The 26,000-nt window shown below is 39.3% G+C and overlaps 1 protein-coding gene across 1 annotated transcript in view; it reads right to left on the reverse strand.

The window, feature by feature from the left end:
* The window catches only part of FLT3 (fms related receptor tyrosine kinase 3), a 75,417-nt gene extending 50,696 nt beyond the window's left edge, over window positions 1-24,721 (reverse strand). Inside the window, exons 1-2 of the mRNA XM_055317367.1 lie at window positions 24,662-24,721; window positions 1,868-1,989 (exon numbers count right to left, since the gene is read on the reverse strand). Of these exons, the coding sequence (XP_055173342.1) occupies window positions 1,868-1,989; window positions 24,662-24,704 (165 nt within the window). The 5' untranslated portion in view covers window positions 24,705-24,721. The remainder of the gene's footprint in view (window positions 1-1,867; window positions 1,990-24,661) is intronic.
* Between the last annotated feature and the right edge of the window lie 1,279 nt (window positions 24,722-26,000).

Consider the following 26,000-nt stretch of genomic DNA (forward strand, 5'->3'; position numbering starts at 1 on the left):
AACTGTGGAGGAAATCAAGACTGTTTTTTAAAGAGCACAGCTACCCTAACAGCATACTCCCCACCAAAGTGGGAAATTGCCCAAAGGGAAGAGCTTCAATTTCAGGAAGGTGAAAGCACATTACAGACTGCTCATCTTTGCATCATCTAGGAGTTGTAGGATTGTCGTTTAATGTTGTTTGAGAACTACTAGGTCTTAATACAATCCTGAATATTGCATAAGAATATAATTTATACTACATTAACGTAAGTAATGCAGGACTTAATACTAGGAATCAAGACCAATTATTAACTTTTTTCTTAAGATCATGTTATAAAACAAAACACTTAAATGTGTGCAGCTATTTTCCTAAGTTGAAAAGACGCTGAAATTTTAAAATATCATAGCAAATAATATTCACCTTTTTTTGTCCACACTGAAATATTGTGTATGCAAAATATCTTAATTATTTATAAGCAATATGTTATGATGCCAATATCTGTTAAAAAATTAAAACCAACCATGCTTCTAGCATAAAAAAAAATCATGTGTTAAATCAGGAGTTTTCCATTCATGTAGAATATAATGGATACCTATTTCACACTATGTTTTAAATTTGAGTATATTTTTAATATATCTGATTTTAGGGGGGGTGGGGAGTGAAGGCCATCATTTTATGTATATTATGTGTTTATGTATTACATCTACTATGTGAAAGAAAACAGAGTGACTATATATTGGTAAGAATTCTCAAAAAAAAAAAGAATTCTCAACTGGAAGTGTTCATGGAATTGGCTAATTTATGTTTGCTTTTTGTTACATATGTCTAATATTTCCAGTTTTCTATTATTTAAGCTTCCTTCGAGTAAATACCTAAGCTGTTACATGAATTGCCTGAAGGAGGAGGGTAATGAAAAACAAATTTGGAACCTAAAGGAGCCAGAGTCAGATGATGGAGCAATCTGCATGTCCATTTAATGCGAAGTCACTGAAGATTCTAAGGCCAGCAGTAAAGGATGCATCTGTGCTTCAGAAAGAATAGTCCGGCAGCCCTATCAGAGATGAACTGTAGAAGGAAGAAGCGACTTATGATATTACTGTGATTATGAGGGAGTGAATGAGGGCTTGAATTAGGGAAGTGGCTGTGAAACCAGAGAATATGAGGTGATTATCTGAGAAATATCAAAGAAAGGAAATTGATAAGACTTGGTAACTGAGCAAATGTGAAGGTAAGGGAGAGAAGTAGCCCGAAATAATGCTGACCTTTAGAGCCTGGGAACTAGACAGGCCCATAAACAGAAATAAGTTAATACAAGTACAAGAGCAGGTTTGGGGAAATAGAAATGAAATAAATTATATAGGTGGGCTTTAATGAGCAAATGAAAAACCTATTTTATCTATATCCAGGAGGCAGGTGGAAATCAGGGACTCAGATTTGAAAGAGAAGCATAGATTCTCCTTAAGGAGAAAGGGTAATTCCTGGGATCCCTGGGTGGCTCAGTGGTTTGGCGCCTGCCTTTGGCCCAGGGCGTGATCTTGGAGTCCTGGGATCAGGTCCCGCGTCAGGTTCTCTGCATGGAGCCTGCTTCTCCCTCTGCCTGTGTCTCTGCCTCTCTCTCTCTGTGTCTCTCATGAATAAATAAGTAAATTTAAAAAAAAAAAAGGAGAAAGGGTAATTCCTGTTACTTATTCATGCTGAGTATCTGTGTCTTTCCTGAATCCAAACCGGGAGAGAACATGAATATGGACGGAATGGAGTGGGTATGAATACATGACATATTTAAATACACAAAAAGAAAAACCCATATAGCTATGGTAGACTTCAATAGCTTACAAAGCATGGCCTCTAGAGAAAATAGCTAACATTAGAATGTTAATATTACTTTACCGTGGGATAAGATGATGATAATCCCAGTGATGAATCATTGTTCTTATGATTGATTAAAACACACTTGATCACAGGCAGATCTTGATTTGTAATAGCCTCAAATATCATTGCTGAAAAAACAACTGTAAAACAAAATAAAGACAATGATGTTGATACATGCACACCTTGAAAAGAAAATATGTATTCATTTCACAACAACAAAACAAAATGTAATCAGGCATGGGTGGCCTACAGGAAAGTATGCATGGTATATTAATTTCATAAAGGCAAGCCTTACTATAAATCAGGAATGGAGGTACTTGGAGTAGTGCTATCCAATAGAAGGTTCTGCACTGAAAGAAATAGTCTGTGTTGTCCAATGTGCTACTGAGTATTTGAAATAAGGGTGGTGCAAATAAGGAATGATTATTTGCATACAAGCAATTTATCCTTCTTTATGGATGTGAAACTTTTTGGGTGCACTAAAATTTTTAGAATTTGTGCCATACTGAGAATCTATTTTCATCCATTGTGCTAGATGCTCTCTAGGTCTTTTCAATCCAGAAATTCATATTCTCTTTGGAAGAATTTTCTTGAATTATTTCTTTGATTCTTTCTGTCTCTGTCATTTTCTGTTCTCCTATCGTTTGGAATGTTTCCCCCAAATGACTCATGACTCTTGACAGTATGCTCATATATAAGAATGAAGTCCAAAGTGTTCATCATAAGCTCTGTGGACATGGTTTGACCTGCTGTTCCATCTTCTCTGTGTGATTATCTTTAGGTTTTCTCATGAGCTAATCAGATTCCCCAGAGAAGATTTCTGTCTCACATTGGCTACCCAAATTCTGGGAGATGGTGCTGGCAATTTATACTCTTCTGAGGATCCTATAATGGAAATCAGGTTGCTTTTCAGCTTTTTCATCCTGCACCTTTTGATTCAACTTTCTTCATGTGCTGTAAATCTCTCTACATTTTATTTTCTGCCTCTCCAGTGTTTTTGTCCTTGTAAGTTTATGTCTTTAAAAAAAATTTGTCATTTGAGCAGCCTCTTAGTAGAAGGTAAATGTATGTGTTTAATCATCTTTGTATCTTGTTATTTGATTTAAATATCAGTATTGCAGCTATAAGAACTACATTTCAAGACACATTCACTGGTTTGTTTTAGTCGGTCTTTATTACTATTTATTAAAGAAGTCATATTATTCCAACCCAAGTGGAACCGTAAGTGAAAATTCACCCTAAATCCTGACTTTTTTTTTTAGGATTTTATTTTTTTATTCATGAGAGACACAGAGAGAGAGGCAGAGACATAGGCAGAGGGAGAAGCAGGCTCTCCAGGGGGAGCCTGAGGCAGGACTTGATCCCAGGACCCTGGCATCACGACCTGAGCTGAAGGCAGATCCTCAACCACTGAGCCACTTGGGTGCCCCTGACATCTTAACAAATAAACCATTTTCATTTCTCTAGAATCTTTTCCATCTGTATACATAGTTTTTAACTAATTATATTAGCAGAGTAGAGATCACTTCATATTGATTTTGAAAATAATATATCATAAGCATATCTTACGATTAACATTAACAAAAATGACCTAATCATTTCCTTGCTATTATACATTTTAGGGTGGTTTTTTGACTCTCTGCCATTTAAAATACTTCATGAAAGGACTCCTGCATGGCTTTGTCAATTAAGTGTCAGACTCTTGATCTCGTCCCAGGTCATTAGATGGAGCCTTTCATCAAGCTCTGTGTTCAGCAGGAGTCTGCTTGGGATTCTCTCTCCCCATCTCCCACTCCTTTTGCCTCTCCCCCCATTCATACATGCTCTCTCTCTCAAGTAAATAAATAAATAAATCTTTGAAAAAATGAAATAAAATAAAATATTTCACTAAGCTTTGTACTTTTTAAATCTAAGCTTTCACTTTTAAAATATTATTTCCTTAGTATAAATTTTTGGAAGTGGAACTAGTGGATTAAAAGATATAAAAATATATAAAGGATATATTCAAATGGTTCTCGATATTTGTTGCCATTTGGTTTTCCAAAGGTACTATACCAATTTATATAGCCACATGTAAGATGAGAATGTAATAGTTTTACTGCAATCTCATAAGCATTTAGTCATTATGTATTTCTTATATTCCTTAGTACAGCTCCTTTTTTTCTTTTCTTTTTTATTTTAAGCAATCTTCACACCTCAAATGGGGCTCAAACTCATGACCCTGAGTACAAGAGCTGCATGCTCTTGAGAGTCTGCTTGAGAATGTCTCCCTCTCTCTTTGCCCTTCCCCCCATTCACACGCTTACTCTCTCTCTCTCTCAAATAAATAAATAAATGTTTAAATAAAGTGGACACCTGGTAGCTCACTCAGTTGAGCATCTGACTGAGCTCATGATCTCAGGGTTGTAAGATGGAGCCCCTGTCAGGCTCCATGCTCGGTGTGGAGTCTGCTTGAGATTCTCGCCCTCTCTTTCTTCCTTTGCCCTTCCCTCCACTTTTGCGCGTGCTCTCTCTCTCTCAAATAAATAAATACATCTAAAAAACAAAAAGGGTTGCACACTTTCATCTGAGCCAGTCAGATGCCCAGATCTTAGTCTTAAAAGAAAAAAGAGAGAGAAATCAAATAAATGCAACTCCAAAGGACAGGGGGAAAAAAGATTAAAGAGAGTTTAAGAATCTTCCCTGCCCTATTCCCTAGTGTTTTTTTCTCTCTATTCTTTTTTCAAATAATTTTATTCAGTATAATTAATATACAATAAGTTGAACATATTTAAAGTGTATAAATTGGTGAGGTTTTTTTTTTAATTTCGTGAGTTTTGACACATACAAGTCTATCTGTAAAACCATCATCATAGTCAAGATAGTGAACTTATTTACCCCAAAAGCTTCCACATGCCCCTTGATAATCCAACCCTCCTACTCACCCCATAACCACATGCCTAGCAACCTCTGATCTCTTTTCTGTCACTATAGATTAGCTTGAATTTTCCAGAATTTCATGTAAATGGAATCATGTAGTATGAAATTTCTTTTTTTGTCTGGCTTCTTTCACTTGCATTATTTTTAGATTCATCCCTGTTGTATATATTAGTAGTCTGTTCCTTTTAACTCACAAGTAGTAGTCTGTTATATAGATACAACACAATATTTTAATTCATTTACCTGTTAATAGAATTCAGATTGTTTCCACTTTTAGCCTCTTACAAATAAAGTTGCTATGAATATTTAGATAAAAGTCTCGGTGTAGACATATGCTTTTACTTTTCTTGACTAAATACCAAAGATTGAAATACCCAGATCATAGAGAAAGTATATATGCAAATTTCTAAGTACCAAACTCCTCTCCAAAGAGGTTGTATTCTTTTATATTCCTATTGTCATTGTATGGGAATTCCAGTTGTGGAAGTCACATCCTTACCAACACTTGGTATGATAAGAATTTTTAATTTTAGCCATTATGCTAGGTATATAATAAATCATCGTGATTTCAGTATCTAGTTTCCTATTTATGATATTTAGCAAGCTTTCAGATGCTTATACAACATACTGTAACTTCTTCAGCAGTGTGTCTATTCGCATAGTTTGCCCACATCTAATCTTTTAAAACTGGGGTGCTTATTTTCTTATTAAGTTTTGACAGTTTTTTTCTCCTAGTTTTATTGTGATACTGTCAACATACAACATTGTATAAGGTTAAGGTATACAACAACACAACAGTTTAATATATGTATGCATTACAACATGATTACCACAGTAAGTTTAGTTAACACCCATCACTTCACATAAGAACAATTTTTTTCTTGTGCTGAGAAGTGCTACCCTCTTAGCAACTTATAAGTATGTAACAGAGTATTGGTAATTATAGTCACTATGTTGTATATTACATCACCAGAATTTATTTATTTTGTAATTGGAAGTTTGTACTTTTGACCACCTTCACCCACTTCTCCCACCCCCTACCCATGCCTCTGGCAATCACTAATCAGTTCTCTCTTTCTGAGAGTTTGGTTTTTTAGATTATTCATATAAGTGAGATCATGAAGTATTTGTCTTACCCTCTCTAATTTATTTCACTTAGCATAATGCCTTCAATGGATTCAACATGAATCCATTCATGTTGTCAAAAATAGCAGGATTTCCTTCTTTCTTTAAGGTGTAATAGTATTCATAGATAGATAGATGATAGAGAGATAGATAGAGATAGATAGATAGATAGATAGATAGATAGATAGATAGATAGATAGATACCTATCTCAATAGCAATAAAAAGGAAAAAGAAATCTGAGTGGAAAATATGAAGAAGAAATGAACAGACATTTTTTCCAAGAATGGCAGCAACACTAATCATTAGGGAAATGCAAATCAAAACCACAATGAAATATTATCTAACACCTGTTAGAATGGCTGTCATTAAAAAGACAGATGACAAGTGTTGGTGAGGAGGTGGACAAAAGAGGACCTTGTGTGCTATTGGAGGGAATGCAAAGTGGTATGGCTACTATGTAAAATGGTATATATAGTAGATGTATATCTATCTACATATCTCACATTTTCTTTATCCATTCATCCATTGATGGACATTGAAGTTGTTTCCAAGTCTTGGCTACTGTAAAAAAAAGTGCTGCAATGAACATGGGGTGCAGATATATCTTTGAGATAGTGATTTTGTTTCCTTTAGATATATACCCTGAAGTAGAATTGTTGGATCATATGGTGGTTCTATTAATTTTTTTAAGCAATGTATATACTGTTTTCCATAGTAGCCGTACCACTCTGCATTCCCTCCAATAGTGCACAAGGGTCCTCTTTCATCCTTGTCCTCACCAACACTTGTCATCTTCCGTCTCTTTAATGACAGCTATTCTAACAGGTGTTAGATAATATTCATTGTGGTTTCGATTTTCATTTCCCTAATGATTAGTGATGCTGTCCTTTTTGGGAAAAGTGTCTATTCATTTCTTCTGTGCATTTTCCAACCAGATTTCTTTTTCTTCTCCTTTCTTTCTCTTTCTTTCTTTCTTTCTTTCTTTCTTTCTTTCTTTCTTTTGTTGCTATTTAGTTGTATGAGTTCTTTTCATATTTTGGATATTAATGCCTTATCAGATACATAGTTTGCAAATGTTTTCTTACATTCCACAAGTTACCTTTTCATATTGTTGATGGTTTCTTTTTCTATGAAAAAGCTTTTTAGTTTGATGTCATCTCATTCATTTATTCTTGCTTTTGTTGCCTTTTACTTTTGTTGTCAAATCCAAAAAAAACTAATCTTGCTAAGACTGATGTCAAGAAGATTACCCCTTATGTTTTCTTCTATGAGATTTATAATTTTAGGTTTTACATTCAGGTCTTCAATTCACTTTGAGATTTTTGCATATGCTATAAGATAGTGGTCCAGTTTTATTGTTTTACATGTGGCTATCCAGTTTTCCCAACATCTTTTATTGAAGAGATTATCTTTCTCTGATTGTATACACTTGGTTCCTTTGTCATAAATTAACCATATATGCATGAGTTTATTTCTGGGCTCTCTATTCTGTTCTATTGATCTATGTGTCTGTTTTTATGCCAATACTGTCCTGTTTTGAATACTATAGCTTGGTAATAGTGTTTGAAATCAAAAAGCGTGATGCCTTTCACTTTGTTCCTTCTCAAGATTGCTTTAGTTATTTGGAGTCTTTTGTGGTTCCATACAAATTTTAGTTTTTTTTCTATTTTTGTGAAAAATGCCATTGGAATTTTGATAGAGATTGCATTGAATCTGGAGATGGCTTGAAATAGTTTGGAAATTTTAACAATATTTATTCTTCCAATCTATGCGCATGGCAATTCTTTCCATTTATTTGCCTAAGTCAATTTCTTTGATCAGTATCTATACTTTTCAGTGTATAGATTTTCAACTTCCTTGGTTATATTTATTTCTAGGTATTTTATTCTTTGTGATGCAATTGTAAATGGATTTGCTTTCTTAATATTCTTCCTGATAGTTTATTGTGAGTGTATACAATAAGAACTGATTTTTATATATTTCTTTTGTATCCTACAAGTTTACTGAATTTGTTAATTACTTCTAACAGTTTTTGGATGGACTCTTTAGAGTTTTATATACGTAATATCATGCCACTTGCAAACAGAATCAGTTTTACTTCTTTCTGATTTGGATGGCTTTTATTTCCTTTTTTGCCTAATTGCTCTGACAAGAAATTTCTGTACTGGGGCACCAGTGTCACTCAGCAGTTGAGGGTCTGCCTTTGGCTTAGGGCATGATCCTGGAGTTCTGGGTTGGAGTCCCACATAGGGTTGGAGTCCCACATAGGGTTCCCAGCAGGGAGCCTGCTTCTCCCTCTGCCTATGTCTCTGCCTCTCTGTATGTGTGTGTCTCTCATGAATAAATAAATAAGATCTTTTAAAAAAATAAATTTCAGTACTACGTTGAACAAAAGTGGGAAGATTAGGCGTCTATGTCTTCTTCCCAATGAGAGAGGAAAAGCTTTTAGCTTTAATAACGGAATATGATATTAGCTATGGGCTTGTCACATATGGCCTTTATTATGGTGAGTTATATTCCATCTATACTCACTTTTTTTTAAAAGATTTATTTGTTTATTCATGAGAAACACAGAGAGAGGCAGAGACACAGGCAGAGAGAGAGAAGCAGGCTCCCCTGCAGGGAGCCCGATGTAGGACTCAATCCTGGATCCTGGTATCATGCCCTGTACTGAAGGCAGACACTCAACCGCTGAGCCACCCAGGCTTCCGCATCTATACTCACTTTGTTGAAACTTTTTATCATGAATGGATGCTGAATTTTTATTTTTTTTTATAGATTTTATTATTTTTTTTTAATTTTTATTTATTTATGATAGTCACACACAGAGAGAGAGAGAGAGAGGCAGAAACACAGGCAGAGGGAGAAGCAGACTCCATGCACCGGGAGCCCGACGTGGGATTCGATCCCGGGTCTCCAGGATCGCGCCCTGGGCCAAAGGCAGGCGCCAAACAGCTGCGCCACCCAGGGATCCCTGGATGCTGAATTTTTAAAAAAGCTTCTTCTGTATCTATTGAGATGATCATATTATTTTTATCCTTCATTTTGTTAATGCAGTGTATTACCCTGATTGATTTGCAGATGTCGAAAAATCCTGGCATCCCTGGAATAAATCTTACTGGGTATGGCACATGATCTTTTTGATGTATTGTTGAATTTGGATTGCCAATATTTTGTTGAGATTTTTGCATCTATTTTCATCAGGGATATTGAACTGTAATTTTCATTTCTTCTAATGCCTTTGCCTGGTTTTGGTATCAGAGTTATGCTGGTCTCATAAAATGAGTTTGTGTTTTCTTCTGTTGTTTTTATGGAAGAATTTGAAAAAGATTGGTATTCATTCTTTCTGGAATGTTTGGCAGAATTCACCAATGAAGCCATCTGGTTCTGGATTTTCTTTGCTGGTAGGGTTTCCAGTACTGATTCAATCTCCTTACTGTTCAAATTTTCTGTTTCTTCATGATTCAGTCTTTAGTAGGTTGTATGTTTTTAGAAGTTTATCCATTTCCGCTGGATTGTCCAATTTGTTGGCATATAAGTGTCCATAGTAGTTTAATGATCTTTTGTGTTTCTGTGGAGTTTTTATGACCATTCTTTTGAACTCTTTATAGATAAACCATTTATCTTTGTTTCACTAAGGTTTTTTTCTGGAGTTTTATTCTTTTGTTTAGAACATATTTCCTTTCATTTTCCTTTACTCTCTGTCTTGGTTTCTGTGCATTAGATAAAACAGTCATCTCTCCCAATCTTCACAGAATGGTGGTCTCATGTAGAAGATGAACCTTATCATTCCATCCAGGCTGAGGTCTTCATTGCCTCTCAAATCTTTGTTGATTGTCCAAGCCACTTTTTATGTTCTTACGGGTGCCTAATAGTGAAGGTATGCCAAGACTTGTCAGTGTCTCAAAGGGGAGGATCGAGGATCTCAGTCAGCACTAAGATGAAAAACGATTGGAAGCCAGAATCTCAGATAATAGTTTTTAAAGTGTGCAAACAGACCTCTTTCAGGAAAAGACAAGGAGCTGGAAGTTTCTATCTGATCCTTTTGCACTGAGCCCTGGAGTATAGTCATTTAGGAACTGTTTGTTTGCTAGTCTTTGGGGACCCATAAATGCAAGCCCTGTTAACCACCAGTGCCAGACAATTAAGGGATGAGTCCTCTGGGTGGCACCTACAAAATCTAGGCCTCCACAAACAAGTGCATGTGCTCCTTTCAGAGAGATACTAACAGAGGAAAAATGTGGAAATGGTGCCAGCCTCCCCAGTCTTGGACAGGATCACAGTCATTTCCTAGATGTATGTTAGATTGCGAGCCTGACCCTCAGGCTGCAAACAAGTCTCTTTATGGGAAAGACTGGGAGACACCCCTTTGTGTCTATTGCTATAGCACTGAGCCCTAGGGGTATAGCCACAGAGGGTCCTCCCAAGCCCAAAGAACTGTTTCTTTTCTTGCTACAATCGGACAGGTCTCAGTCTCACAGATGCAAGTCCCATAGGTTTTCAGAGCCTTGTGTTTTGGCAGTTTGCCCCACAAGTGGAAGCACTAATAATAGGAATGCTGGATGTTGGGTCCAAACCCCTCATTCCTCAGAGAGTAGCTGAGTTGTGAGTTTCCGCTTGACAGTATATTGTTATGTCAAGAATTGGGTTCTGGTGAGATTGACATGTGTCTCTGCCTTTTCTATGTGAGTTTTCACATAGAAAAGAGTTTTCTATGTGAGTTTTTTCCTCATTTGTGTGATGTGTAGGAATCATTCAGCTAGTTTCTGGATTTATTTCAGAGAAAATTGTTCCACGTGTAGCTGTGGATTTGGTGTATCCATGGGAGAAAGTGAGTTCAGGAGCCTCTTATATGGCCATATTCAAGTTTTGAGAGTTTTTAAAAATATATATTTTGGATAGAAGTCCTTATCAAATATGTAATTGACAAATATTTTCTGTTGATCTCTGGCTTGTCTTTTGAAGACTAGAAATTCTTAATCTTAAAGATGTCCAATTTATTATTCTTTCTTTTATGGATCATGCTTTTGGTTTTGTATCTAAAAAATCTTTGTTCCTGGGATGCCTGATCGGCTCAGTGGTTGAGCGTCTGCCTTCTGCTCAGGGTGTGATCCATGTCTGCAGATCGAGTCCCACATCGGGCTTCCCGCAGGGAGTCTGCTTCTCCCTCTCCCTGTGTCTCTGCCTCTCTCTCTCTCCATGTCTCTCGTGAATAAATAAAGAAAATATAAAAATAAAAAAATCTTTGTTCCTGGAACGCTTGGGTGGCTCAGTAGTTAAGCGTCTGCCTTGGGCTCAGGTCATGATCTCAGAGTCCTGGGATCCAGCCCCACATCAGGCTCCCTGCTCAGCAGAGAATCTGCTTCTCCCTCTGCTCTTCCTCCTGCTCATTCTCTCTCACTCGCTGTCTCTTGCTCACTCTCTCAAATAAAATCTTTAAAAAAAAAATCTTTGTTCCATCTAAGGTTAAAGGTTTTCTCTTAGTTTTATAGTTTCAGGTTTTAAATGTACATTTTAGTTTTACATTTAAGTCTATGATCCAAGACTTTTTAAATGGTATATGACTATGGATCAAGACTTTCATGTAATTATATTTACATGTGAATATTCAATTTGTTCAGCACCATTCATTGAAAGAGTATGATTTCTCCACTGAATTACTTCTACACTTTCATCAAAAATAAATTGCATATTTAATTTCCGAAGTCCTTATACTTTCCCATTGATCTTACCTATCTATCTGGATGCCAATTCCACATTGTCTCGATTATTGTTGCTTTATAATAAGTCTTGAAATCAATAATTACAAGTTTTCCAACTTTGTTCTTTTCAAAGTTGTTTTGGATATTGTAGATCTCTTTCATTCTCATATATTAAATTTAGAATCAGCCTGTCAAAATCTACAAAAAGGTCTGCAGGGATTTTGATAGAAATTGTATTGAATCACTGGATCACCTTAGTAAAACTGACATTTTAACAATACTGAGTCTTACAATACATACATATGGTACATCTCTATTTAGGTCTCCTTCAATTTCTTTTAGCAGAAGAGAAATTAGTTTTCAAATTAGTTTTCATTTAGTTTTCAATGCACAGATCTTGCCTTTCTTTATCCCTATTTCAACTTTCTGGATATTTTTACTTCGATTTCTGATTGTTAGTTATAGAAACATAATTGAATTTCTTTTTTTAAAATATTTTATTTATTTATTCATGAGAGACACAGAGAGAGAGGCAGAGACATAGGCAGAGGGAGAAGCAGGCCCCACGCAGGGAGCCCGATGTGGGACTCGATCCCGGGACCCCAGGATCACGCCCAGGGCCGAAGGCAGGCACTAAACCTCTGAGCCACCCAGGGATCCCCCATAATTGAATTTCTACACTGATCTTCTGTCCTACAAACATAGAATTTATTAGTTGTAATGACTTCTTTGTAAGTTCCAGAGGATTTTCGACATACATGTTCATGTTGCTTGCAAATAAATACAATTTTACTTCTTTTCCAATCTGGATGCCCTTAATTTCTTTTTCTTGCCTTATTATGCTGGCTAGAGTCTCTGGTACAAATTGAAGAGAAGTAGTGAGAATGGATACCCTTGCCTTATTTCTGATCTTAGTACAAACTATTCAGCCATTTGATATTAAAAGTATATGATGTTTGCTAACGGTTTTTCATAGATGCTGTTACTTAAGTGAATGAGGATCACTTCTATTTCCAGTTTGCTAGGAAATTTTATTAGGAATGGATGTTTTTGGTCAAATGCATTTTTTTTGTATTTGTTGAGATATCACATAGGTTTGTTTGTGCTTTTGTAATTTTAGTGGCTTTTCTTTTTTATTCTATGTGTATGGTGAACTATGATTCATTTGCAAGTGTTATTTTTTTTTTGCAAGTGTTAACCAACCTTGCCTTCCTGAAATAAATCAGTTAGATGATGTATTATTTTTATATATATTATTGAATTCAGCTTTGTTAAAGTATTGCTAAGATTTTTTGCATTTATGTTCATGGTAATTATTGGTCTTTAGGTTTACTTTGGTTTTTTCCTTCTAATATCTTTGGTTTTAGTATCAGAGTAGAGCTGGCCTCATAGAATGAGGTGAGAAGCATTATCTTCTCTTAAATTTTCTGGAAAAATTTGTACAGAGTTGGTGTCATTTTCTTTTTAAAGATTTGGTGGATTCCCCAGTAAAGCCATCTGCCCAAGTAGTTTTCACTGTGGGAATATTTTTAACTACAAATTCAATTTCTTTAACAGATATGGTATTGTTTAGGTTGTCAATTTTCCTTGAATGAACTTTCATAGTATGTATTCTCCAAGGAATTTTTTGTTTTAAAGATTTTATTTTATTCATGAGAGACACACACAGAGAGAGAGAAAGAGAGGCAGAGACACAGGCAGAGGGAGGTGAAGCAGACTCCATGCAGGAAGCCCAATGTGGGACTTGATCCCGTACTCCAGGATCACGCCATGAGCTGAAGGCAGACACTCAACCACTGAGCCACCCAGGCATCCCAGTATGGGCATAAAGCTGTTAATAATATTTCTATAGATTCTGTAGTGATGTTGCCTTTCTTATTCCTGATGTTGGAAATCTGTTTCTTCTCTCTTTTTTCCTGGTCAGTTTGGCTAGTAATCTAGCAATATTACTGATCTTTTATTGTTCTTGGTTGCATTGATTTTCTCCTTTTTAACCTATTTCATTGGTTTTCACTTTCATCATGCTTATTTCCTTTCTTTTGTCTATACGAGGTTTAATTTGTTATTTTTCCTTCTTGCTTATCCTTGAATTCAAGTTCATTAGTTTGAATTTGTAGCAGTATAATTTAAGGCCACTAAACATTTAATAATTAATAATTTAATGCTATAAATTTCTTCTTAAGTACTGCCTTAGGAACATCCCACAAATTCCAATATATTGTATTTCACTTTTACTCAATTCAATATACATTCTCATTTATCTTCTGGTTACTTCATTGACCCATGGATTATTTAGAAATGTGTTCTTTGGTTTCCAAATATTTGAGAATTTTCCATATATCTTTCTGTTATTAATTTCTAATTTAATTATCACTGTCTTGAATCTTTTAAAATTTACTGAAACTTGTCTGATGGTCCAGAATATGGCCTAGCTTGATAAGTATATCGTGTGCACTTGAAACAAAATGTACATACAGCTCTTGTTGAGTGGAATATTCAATAAACATAAATTAGTTCAAGTTGGTTGATATTATTCAAGTCTTCTATAAAGTACTGATTTCTTTTTTTCTATCAATTATTGAAGTAGTGTTGAACTCTTTGAATATAATTGTGAATCCTCCATTTCTCTTGGCAGTTCAATCAGATTTTGACCCATGTATTTTCAAATTCTGTTATTAGATGCATAAATGTTTATGATTTTTATGTCCTTTAGATGATCCAAGCCTTTTAGCATTATGACATGACTTTCTGCCCCTATTCTTTGCTTTGACACATACTCTGTCTGTTATTTAGCCTCTCCAGCATTTGATTAGTGTTGGCATGGGATTTTTCTCTCCCGCATCCTTTTACTTTTAACCTACCTCTGTCTTCATACCCAAGGTTGACTTTATTTATGTTCCATATAGTTGGGTCTTGCCTTTGATTTTTTTTAACCAAATTGGACAACCTCAGCCTTTTAATTGTGATATGTAAATAAATCATTTAAATTTAATAAAATTGTTGATATGGTTAGGTTTAAATTTATCATATTATCATATTATTCTTTGTTTTCTATTTGTTCTGTCTGTTTTTCCCCTTTTCCTCTTTTCCTGCCTCCTTGGGAATAAGTATTTTATGCTTCTTTCTTGGATTATTAGCTATAATGCTTTGCTTTGTCATTTTAGCACTTGCTTTAAGGTTTGTAGTATACACTTTTACCTTAATGCAGTCTTTTAAGAGCTGTTATACCGCCTCATGTATAAGATAAGGATCTTATAATAGTATGTTTCAACTTCATACCTCCCAGGTTTTGTATTATTGCTAACATACATTGCACTTCTACATGTTATAAATCCAACAAGTTACTATTATTATTTTGTCCTAAACAGTCAATTATTTTTCAAAGGAGTTTAGACAATAAAAAAGTCTTATATTACACTCACTTTTGGAGCTCAAATATACATGTTATTGTAAAGAATGGGGAAAAGAGGGTCAGAAAAATAGCAGATGAAATAATGAAGAAAATGTCCAAATCTGATGTAAATGATAAACCCACAGATCTAAGAACCCAAGAAAACCCAAACACATACTCAGGAAGAAAACTACAAAAGATACATTATAATCAAATTATTTTAAGCCAATGATAAAGAGAAACTCTTAAAAGCATCCAGAAAAAAAGGACACATTTTGATAGCAGACTTACATGTACATTTGACCAACTGAAGTTCTCACTAATTGTCTTTTCTCTCTGTTTATTTTGGATTGTTTCTATTGCTGTCTTCAAGTTCACTAATCTTTTCTTCTGCAGTCAATCTGCTGTCAATCCCTTCCAGTATAATTGCAATTTTCATCTCTAGAAGTTCAGTTTGTGTGATTTTTTCTTTTATATTTAGTATGTCCAGCTTAACATATATAATCTTTCCTCTAGCTTCAGAACTATGTGGAAAATAATATAACAACTATTTTAATGTTCTTTTCTGTGAATTTTATATTCTACATCATTTCTGGGTCCCTTTTTGGATGACTGACTTTACAGGTTGAGTTTTTAGTCCTTTGTCTATTAATTTGTAACTGGAAGCCAGGCATTGTGAATTTCACCTGGTGCCAGATGTTCCTGTATTTGGTTACATATTTTTGAATATTTTTATGGGATGTAGTTAGGTTTATTGTAAACACTTTGTTCCTTTCAGGTCTCCCTTTAAGCTTGGTTAGTTACATAGAACCAGAGCAGTGTTTAGGGCCAAATTTTTTCACTAATGGATTTCATCAAAATTAGTAATTTCTGCTTCTTAAAAAAAATAAAAAGAGAAGCCCTAGACTGGAAAAAAATATTGTCAAAACTTGATTTAAAAAAAAAAAGGCAAAAGATTCTAGGAAACACTTCACCAAACATTATATAGGATGACAATTAAGCATGCAGAAAGATGACCAACATCATTAGTCATTTGGGAAATGCAAATTAAAGCCACCAAGACATATTGCTACACTCCTATGAGAAAGGTTAAAAAATAAAGACAAAAAATTGACTATACCAAGTGATAGCAATGACACTGAACAATAATGACATACTACTCAGCAATAGGAAGGGAAAAAAGTATTGTTAAAAAGAAAACCAGGGACACCTGGGTGGCTCAGCGGTTGAGTCTGCCTTTGGCTCAGGGCCTGATCCCAGGATCCAGGATCAAGTTCCACATCAGGCTCCCTATGGGGAGCTTGCTTCTCCTTCTACCTCTCTCTCTTTGTCTCTCATGAATAAATAAATAAATCGAAAAGAAAAGAAAAGAAAAGAAATGAAAAGAAAAAAAAAGAAAAAGAAAAGAAAAGAAAAGAAAAGAAAAGAAAAGAAAAAAAGAAAAGAAAAAAAAAAATCACAGGCCCAAAACAGAGTTATTCATGCTAGGCTAAGTCACCAAACGAGGGTTTAATCCATAACCTAACTGTAATTTCAACCTTCCCTAGAAATGTAGCTTTAACTACCCAGTCAGAAAATTTTCTGGTCAGCTCCAATGAGTTAATCTGTCACAAAACCCTCTCCATCCCCAAAGGAAGATCAAGTAATCCACCTAACAAGACACCCTGTATATCTCCCTAAGGGAAGGTGACTTTGTCTGAAACAATCCTTTCTTTTCTTTTGCTAACTGTCCCACCCTATGTCTGTCTGTGAAATCCTTCTGTTTAGAACAGCTGCTGAAGCCCCCCTCTATTTGCTAGATGGGGCACTGTCCAATTCATTAAGAACTTAAAAAAGGTAACTAGATCTTCAAAGGTACTTGACCATTTTGGTTTTTGAGTACTGACATGTATAACAACATGGATAAATCTCAAATAATTATGCTGTGTGAAAGAAACGGACTCAAAAGTCTACATACTATAAAATTCCAGTTACATGACATTCTGGAAAAGGAAAAATTATAGGAACAGAAGACTTTAAGAGGCTTGAGTTCCAAGTGCCTCTTCTGAGAGTCACCCACTTGGATGACTTCTAATTTCAGTAAGTCCTTTAACCTTTCTGGACCCCATTTCCCTTACTTGATAAAAGAGGGCAGTAGACCGGACTGGTGTGGTATAATAAATATATTTGGTTAGTTCTGGTTCCTGACACAAAGCTCCTAAAATCCTTGGAATTTCCTGAGTGATAGGAGTATCTTGTTATCCATGGTGGGTCTCTTTTGAGCACACTGCACTTGATGCTATTGAAGTGATTTAGGGTAGGGTCCCTGGATGGCCTCAGGATGAGGCTGATAACCAGAAAGACCAAGTAATCAGAGGGAGGGAGCTTTCAGCCCCACCCATTGGCCTCTGGGAAGAAGGGGAGCTGCTGGTTAAACTCCATAAATATTCTTGGACCAGGAGGTTTGATGAGCTTCCAGGTTGGAGAGCACAAGGAGATGCCTGGAGAGGGTGTGGAAGCCCCACCCCCTTCCTCACACACCTTGCTCTGTGCATCTCTTCCATCTCACTGCTCCTGAGTTAGATCCTTTTATAACAACCTGGTGATCTAGTAAGTAAAATGTTTTCCTGAGTTCTGTGAGTTGCTGCTGCAAATTAATCAAACCAGGCGGCGGGGGTATGGGGGTGGGGGGAGTTGGGGTGTCATGAAACTTCTGATTTCCAGCCTGTGGTCAGAAGTCCAGGTGACAGCCCAGACTTGGGATTGGGAATGAGGTCTGAAGTGGCAAGAGGAAGGATCTGAACCCCTCACCTGTGGGGTCTGATGCTGTCTCCAGGTAGATAGTGTCAGAATTGGAGTGAAATCATAGAACATCAACTGGTGTCTGAGAATTACTTGGTGAGAGGAACACCCCCTGCAACACACACACACACACACACACACACACACACACACTTTTGGGGGCCAGAAATGTTGAGTGCTGTTACTGGAGAGGAGGAGACATACAGGAGTGTTTTCCTTAGAAGTGGGTAGCTTTGAGGTCTCATCCCTTCTAGTCATTCTATGCTCTTTGTCTGTAAATTCTCATGATTTTTTTTTAAATTTATGAGAGACACAGAGAAAGAGAGAGGCATAGGCAGAAGGACTCTCCCCATGGGGGAACCGGATGTGGGACTCAATCCCAGACCCCAGATCACAACCTGAGCCAAAGGCAGACACTTAACCACTGAGCCACCCAGGTGCCCAATTCTCATGATTTACCATCTGTTTGCTCCCGAGTTTCCAATTTGTCCCTCTAGTGTGTACAGCTACACATCTGGGCAGCCTCAGGAACCCTAACCTCAGATTGAACTCCCCATTTGCCTTCCTAAACTTACTCCCTCATTTCTCTTCCCTCTCAGTTTGTGGCAACAAGGCCACTGTCACTGAAGCCAGGAACCCAGAAGCCATCTTTGACTCCTCCCCTGCCTTCACTTCCCATCAGCCAGGCAGTTGCCAAGCCTTGACATTTTAACCTTTTGGTAATTCCCAAATCTGTGTGCAGCTCTACATCTCTATTACAGTTGCCTAATTCAAGCTCTAGTTGTCTCTGGCCTGGCCGACTGCCCCCAACTTCCTAGCTGGCCTCCCTGAATGCAGACCTGTCAGCCTGACATCCATCCTCTATACACAGATGTCTTCCTAAAATATGCATCATGGCATGTCACTCCTCTGCTTAAAACCCTTCAACAACCTACAGCAATGATGTTTACTCTTTCTTAAGTCACAGATCTCTGAATATCTGATGAATGCAATTAACCCTCTATCTAAAACACACATACACACTTATCCTGAGGAGTACAATGGATAACTGAATTCCATCCAGAGACTCTTGGTCTACATGATAAAGTTCAAGCCCCTCATCACATCACCAAAACACTCCTTACACATTACACACTGAACCTCTGGCAACCCTGAATCTTTTTTTGAAAGCTAGCCACAGAAGAATCTTCAGACAGTTTTCTGAATTGCGACTTTTCAAAAAGATGGTTACTCTCTCCTGGAAGCCTTGTACATTGGGTCTCAGCAACCCAGAATGGAGCTATACTTTTCCATCTACTGCATGTTTCTTACCTCTATACCTCTTCTTTGCTGTCCTGTTTGCCTGGGATGTCCTTATCCTCCCTTTTCCCTGTCAACTGTTCCTTATCTTTCTAGTCCTGGCTCTAGCATGACTTCCATTTGGAAACCCTGCTTTACTTTCTCAGTCTGGGTTATAGGTTCAGTCTCTGTGCATATTTCCAAATTTCTCCTTTATATGCCCGATCTTTTCCTGCCAACACCCCCAATATTAGACTGTGAGTTCTTTGAGGGCAGGAACCAGTACTATGGGGAACTTACAGAAGTCCTAGATATAGGCAGTGTTCAAAAGTGTCTAAGAAGGAGGAAAATCCTGTGACTAAATCCTAATGATTTCTGCAGACTTTATATACCTCATTTTCTGCAAAGCACCTGCCTAACAAGGAATGCAGCTGTACTTTACAGGAATTATCTGATGAAGGAGTAAGATACTGCTTATCTCCTTTTTACAAATGAGGAACTTAAGTGCAGAGAAATTCCCTGCCAGAGGAAAGAACACATGTTTCCTAACTGTCTTGTTAGTCCTAATATATCTATCTTCATTGACTCCAAGAACAGAATCCCTAACATTAGGAAAATCCTACCTCAAGTAGCTAAGCATCTGAAGACAGAATTCACTGGGTATCTTCTAATCAAAACATAACAGTTTATATAAATAATGACAATATCCTGTTTTAATGTAGACTGTAAATAATTTTTTGGAGGACTCTTGGCTACCATGTGACTTATAATGACAGCAGTGAAAAAAAATTTTACTGTTTAAACCTAAAAAATAACAATAGTTCCTCTTTTAGGATCTTATGCAATTCCTCTAGCCACAAAAGAACAGTGTGTATACTTTATATTATTTTTAAATTTCCTCCACATGTATTGGTACCCATAGAACAGGACAGCATGATTCAAATTAACGGCTATCAGTGAGTTCTACAAAGGCTTTTATCACTTGAGGACCATTGATGGTAGAGCCATAGACGGTATCAAGCAAAAGTAATTAAGTCACTTCATAGAGGCACCTGGATGGCTCAGTGGTTGAGCATCTGCCTTTAGCTCAGGTTGTGATCATGGAGTCCTGGGATCAAGTTCCGCATCGGTCTCCTCTCAGGGAGCCTGCTTCTCCCTCTGCCTATGTCTCTGCCTCTTTCTGTGTGTCTCTTATGAAGAAATAAATAAAATCTTAAAAAAAAAAGTCACTTCATATAGTGCTCATAGACTACCTACCCCCCCCCCCAAAAAAAGACAGAAAAACCTTCGGCCACATGACTATGGCTACCTAACTACAAACTGGCTAAGGCTCTTTTGGAAGTCATGGAAAAAATCTTAAGGTCACGATATCATCTCTATTTCCATCTGAAGAAAACCAAAAAGCTCTACTGGGACAAGCCAGCTACAGTGAAATTCACAAGAATCTGTTATTTTGGAGTGAATGAAGGATAGAGCATGGGGACAAGACCAAGCTAAGCAAATTACAAAGTGAGCTAAGCTAATTTTCAATCCCTCATATCTCCCCTCTCCAAATTCTTACTCCTGTTCTCCAAAAGGTTCCTTTCACCGCTGAGAAAAATGAAACAATACAAAACTTTTGAGATTATTTGCTTTTTGTCAAATCAAAATCTTTACCCAAAGATGAAGGCAATAGCTGGTAGGTGTCTGGGGAGTCTGCATGCTTGTAGTCTTGAACGTTGAATGTTAAGGACTGTTGTCACACTGCTCGTTGAGTTTCACTGAAGAGTGACAAGATGACAGGAACAAAAAGAACTGTGGAGAAAGTGCTGGCACTGAGCCTTTCTGTGGGCTTTGCAAGGGAGCAGAGATGCTCTCTGGGACTAAAGAGAGGTCGATAAGCTTTCTTCAAAGAACCATTTAGAAAATGTCTTCTTCCCAAGACCTAAGAGATGGCCAGTCCATTTGTTTTAGTCTCAATGGAAGGGCGGCTTCTTTCCCACAACCATTAAGTACAGTCTATATACGTTAAAGTAGTTTTAGGGGATAAAAAATCCTAGGATTCCCATTGTGACCTGGTTGAAGCTTCCTTCATTGAATCATACTATTTTTCAACTATAGATACTTAGTGTCTGTAGCAACTGTGTTGGAAAGTTTTACTAACTGAAAAAGTCAGCTTTGTACATTTATTGGGGAGAGGCATCCACCATGTGTTTCTTAAAGAGAACAGAATTAGCTATTATATCTAAATTCACTCATCCTCAGTCTCTTTCATCCTTGTACCCCTCCTCCCCAGCACAGAAATATAGGTTCAATAAAATTTTATCAGGTACAAATGTTTCTCTTTCTCATGCATGCTTCTTCTTCAACTTTTTTTTTTAAGATTTTATTTATTTAGAGACACACACACAGAGAGAGAGAGACAGAGGGAGAAGCAGCTCCATGCAGGGAGCCCGATGTGGGACTCCATCCCTGGTCTCCAGGATCACGCCCCAGGCCAAAGCCTGCACCAAACCGCTAAGCCAACCGGGGCTGCCCTTCCTCTTCAACTTTTCTTATCTGAAATCCTCTCTGGAACATAAATCAAGTCTTCCTCCTCTACATTTAATATCCTTTAAAAATTTATTTATTTATTTATTTATTTATTTATTTATTTATTTATTTATTTATGACATAGACAAAGAGAGGCAGAGACATAGGTAGAGGAAGGAGAAGCAGGCTCCATGCAAGAAGCCCCATGCGGGACTCGATCCTGGGACTCTGGGATCATGCCCTGAGCCAAAGGCAGACGCTCAACCACTGAGTCACCCAGGAGCCCCAACCACATTTAATATCTGATTGTTTTGCAGTTACACAACCAGAAGATTCAAAAACAATGACAAAATCTTGATTAATACCTAAGAGTTCCCGAAAGTGCCTTTTTAGTTATAAAAAGTAGAGCCGCTCTTTAATGGAAGGCAAAGAGCTCACAATTCAACCTCAGGGATAATCGACTATGGGTTGATGTGAAGTACCTAAGAAGAAATGAACAGCCGGTCTAAACTTCTATGACAGCAACAATTAGAACTAGACTTTTAGATCAAAGGTGGCCTGGACATCAGGCCACCAGGGCTGGTGTCCCATCTAATCCAAAAGTATGGTTGCCTAGCATCCCTTCCCTCCACCTCCTCTTGAATCTCCCCCCTCCCCCCCAGGCTAGCAGTTCACAAGAAGGCAAATAAAGCAAGAAAAGCCAACAAGGCCAAAGGATGACAATAAAATGTGTCATTCAAGGCTCTATGAATTTTCTGACATGAAAAAGGAGATAGCATCATGCTTATTTAAATATTGAAATCTCCCCTTCTCCTTTATTAGCACATAATGCAGTTAAGATCAAGAACACATTTCCATTCTTTAAATCCTACTTAGAAAGCTTCACTATCATTCACCAAGAGCTAGAACTTACAATGTAAGGGAAATGGGGGATCATATCTTACAATTTAAGGAACTGAAAGCTTTTAAATATTTTGAAGTCCTCATTTTAGGTTTCTCACTTTCTGCTCCTTTGTTCAAGAAAATCTATAATATCAGCTATTGGTAACGATGTGAGGAACTGGAACTCCCATAAGTTGCCAGAGGGAATGTAAATCCATACGGCTGCTTTGGAAAACTGACAGTATCTACCAAAACTGACTTAATATGCCTTTCCTTATGATCTGGGAATTCAACTGGTGGGAATAATCCTAAGAGAGATGAGTGTTTGTGTCCACCAGAAACTTGTAAAAGACTGTTCATTAGCAGTGTCATTCCTAATTATACAAAATTGGAAAAAACCTAAATGTTCTTCAACAACAGAATGGATAAATAAATTGTATAGTATATTCATATTTAGGAATAGCACTCAGCAAACTAAAAAAAAAACATTGCTACTGAGAACAAGGCTGAAACTCTTAATCATAATGTTGAGTAAAAGAAGCTGGACATGAAAGAGTATATGGGATGACTTGGTTTACATGAAGCTCAAAAAGAGGCAAAGGGATGGTATTAAAAGTCTAAATGGTGGCTACCTTTGGGGGATATTGTCTGGGAGTACGTGGGGTTAGAACTGCTCTTTCTATATCCGAGGTTAGGAGGGTGCATACACTTATAAAAACTAATGGAATTGTACTGTTAAGATGGGTGCATATTTGCTGTATGCAAATTATACCTCATTTAGAAAAATCTGGAAAGAGATGTAGAGATTTCTGAGATTGTTCCTAAATATAAAGGAATTCAGTGCAGGTTAAATATAGTTGCAAGCACAAATCTTTGTAAGCCTCTGTATGCTATTGAAAAATTCACTTACTACTTAATGTCATACCTAACAGAGAGCCAGCTTTTTGTATTAATAGACTGAAAAACATATTGTACGATATATTTCAAATGTACATATTTACCAATTAGCAAAGATAAATGTTTAAGAAACGCAAAACGTCTGTTTTCCCACTCTTTCCCCCCTTATGTTTCATTTCCTACTCTCTAATTCTGAATTATTTTTAACAGAAGCTATTGGAAATAATTCCTGCACGTCTATAATGAAGAGTTTCTCCAGGTACCGCAGAGACTTCAAGTTAGAATGCTAGAATTTTGGAGCAGGCGGAGATACAGCAGGGCACCCCCTCACAGGACGGAGACCCAGGAGGACGCCGGGGCGGGGGCAGTGAGCGCGGGTCCCAAGGTTGCAGGACTAGACAGGGCCCCAAGGCTCCCGGGCTCCTCCGGCTCCCACAAACGTCTCCTTCACCCTAAAAACGAATCAACCCTCTTATCTTTCCAAATCGATGAGCTGGATCTAAAGGGGATTTTTTCCCCTCATTGCCAACTGTGCCATCCAGTAGATTATTTGGGAACAGTCAGCTGAGTCCTTGAAAACCCCCTTGGGGTTTAATGCCAGGATAGAAATCGAGTATAGGAAGGAGGGGGCAGCTAGTATTTTCGTATGTAAATCCTGTTTGCATAACATTTCCAAAGTAGCTACCCGTTGATCCCCCCGAAATTCGGCGGGGGCGGGGGGTCGTTATTTGGGATGACCAGCTCTGGGGGAAAACGCGGGCGCATCTGCCCCTTGAAGTTCCTTCCATGGATCAGAACCTCAAGAGAAGGGTCCAAGACGCCACCCCGGAGTCTCCGGTCTCCGGGGCCGGTCCCGAAGCGGTCCGGAGTCCCCTGGGGCCCCCTCGGGGCCGCGGCCTCGGGCGGACCGCCCAGCACCCAGCGCGGGGCCCGAGCGGGCGGCGGCGCGGGCGCGGGGGGCAAGGCGGCCGGCGCGGCCCCGGCTGCGACCCCGGCCCCGGCCCCCGCCCCGGCCAGCGCGTCGGGAGGCCACCCGCGGAGTCCGGGCCGCCGTGCGGGGCGCGGGCCGGGCCGGGCCAGAGCGGCGGCGGCGCTCAGAAAGAGCGGGGACGCCGTGGGGTGGGCGGGCGAGGGCCGCGGGCAAGTGCGGGGCGAGCCAGGAGGGCGCGAAAGAGGGGAGGGGCGCGGCCGCGAGGGAAGAGCCGGCGCGGGGAGGAGCGAGGCGGCGGGGACCGGGAGGCGCGCGCCCCGGTGCGGCGCGCGGGGTGGGGGCGAGGGCCGCGCCGGGGGCCGCGGGGGCTGCGAGCGGGCGTGCGGGGCCTTACCGAGCAGCGGCAGCCGGCCGCCGCGGCGCGCCCACGCCGGCATGGCCTCCGGAGCCCGGGGTCCCCAGGCCGCGCCGGCCCAGCCCTGAGATGCCGCCCAGAGCGGCGCGCCCCGCGCTGCAGGTGGCTCGCTTAAGGATGCGCGTCACCGACCGCAAATTCCCTCGGACTGGTGCAAAGTGGAAGGGGGGAGGATCCCTCTCCCCGCCGGCTGGGGCCGAGCCGGGGAGCCGGTGCCTGGCGCAGCGCTGCGGCCGAGCCCACGTGCCCGTCGTGGTCCGCAGCCCGCGCTCCGCGGCGCCCGGGGCTCCCCGCCTGTGACGGGGGAGATGGGGGAGATGGGGCGCCGTTCCGCCGGGGAGGTGGCTCGGGCTCGGCCGCTCCGGCTGGAGAGGAGAGGAGGCGCAGCGAGAGCAGCCCTGCCCCCGGGAGCCCCTGAACCCTCGCGTTTGGATGCCAGAGCCCGGGGACAGCCGAGGGCCAGAAGCCGCGCTCCCCGCGCGCGGGGGTCTCCGAGGCCCGGGGACGGCAGCTAAGTCCGCGGCACACGCGGGCAGCCCCGCGGAGCGCGCGGAGGAGCGGAGGGGCGCGTTCCGAGCTCGGTCGGTCCTAACTGCCACCAAGACTGGCTTTCTTTGTCTTCCCCTCCACGGCCGAGGATGCCCAGGACCCAGTCAGCCAGTAGCGGCCACGAGGAAAGCAGGCTGGGTTTCCATGTCAGCCAGCGGTTAGGGAGGCGAAAAACCAGCCAGAGAAGCAGAAGCAGGACACACGGAGGGCACATGGCAGAGGACGTTTGGAGTTACCCGTTCCATAATTGTTGTTCTTCATCGCATATATATCTCAGGTTGAAAATTATTGTCTTTGCAGTAAGTCGAAGCTTGGAAAGCCCTGGATGCCAGTTCTGAGTCTGCCCTTGACTAGCTCTTTGACCTTCACAAGCCGCTGGCCCTCCAGAGTCCCCGTTTACTCACCTGTAGATGAGCGCAGCGGACCAAATGGTTTGTAAGGTGAATTCCAATTCTAGGAATTCTGGGCTTTTAATTATGTAAATAATTTATTTAATTATGTAAATAATTTTCTGATAAAACATGATAATTGGCAGTGTACATCTTTGGTCATACAATCCTTTTGCTTAGCTGTAGTGTATAGCACAACAATTTGCACCCCATAGGGTATGACAGAAACAAAAGCCTCTACCATGGTGCAGCCACTGTGGAAAACAGTATGGCAGTGTCTGAAAAAATTAAAAATAGAATTACCATATGATCCAGCAGTTCCACTTCTGGGTATATATTCAAAAGAATTGAAAGACGGTCATGGAGGGATATTTGTACAC

This window comes from Nyctereutes procyonoides, unplaced genomic scaffold (genome assembly GCF_905146905.1).
Source record: "Nyctereutes procyonoides isolate TBG_1078 unplaced genomic scaffold, NYPRO_anot_genome, whole genome shotgun sequence".
Lineage (NCBI taxonomy): Eukaryota > Metazoa > Chordata > Mammalia > Carnivora > Canidae > Nyctereutes > Nyctereutes procyonoides.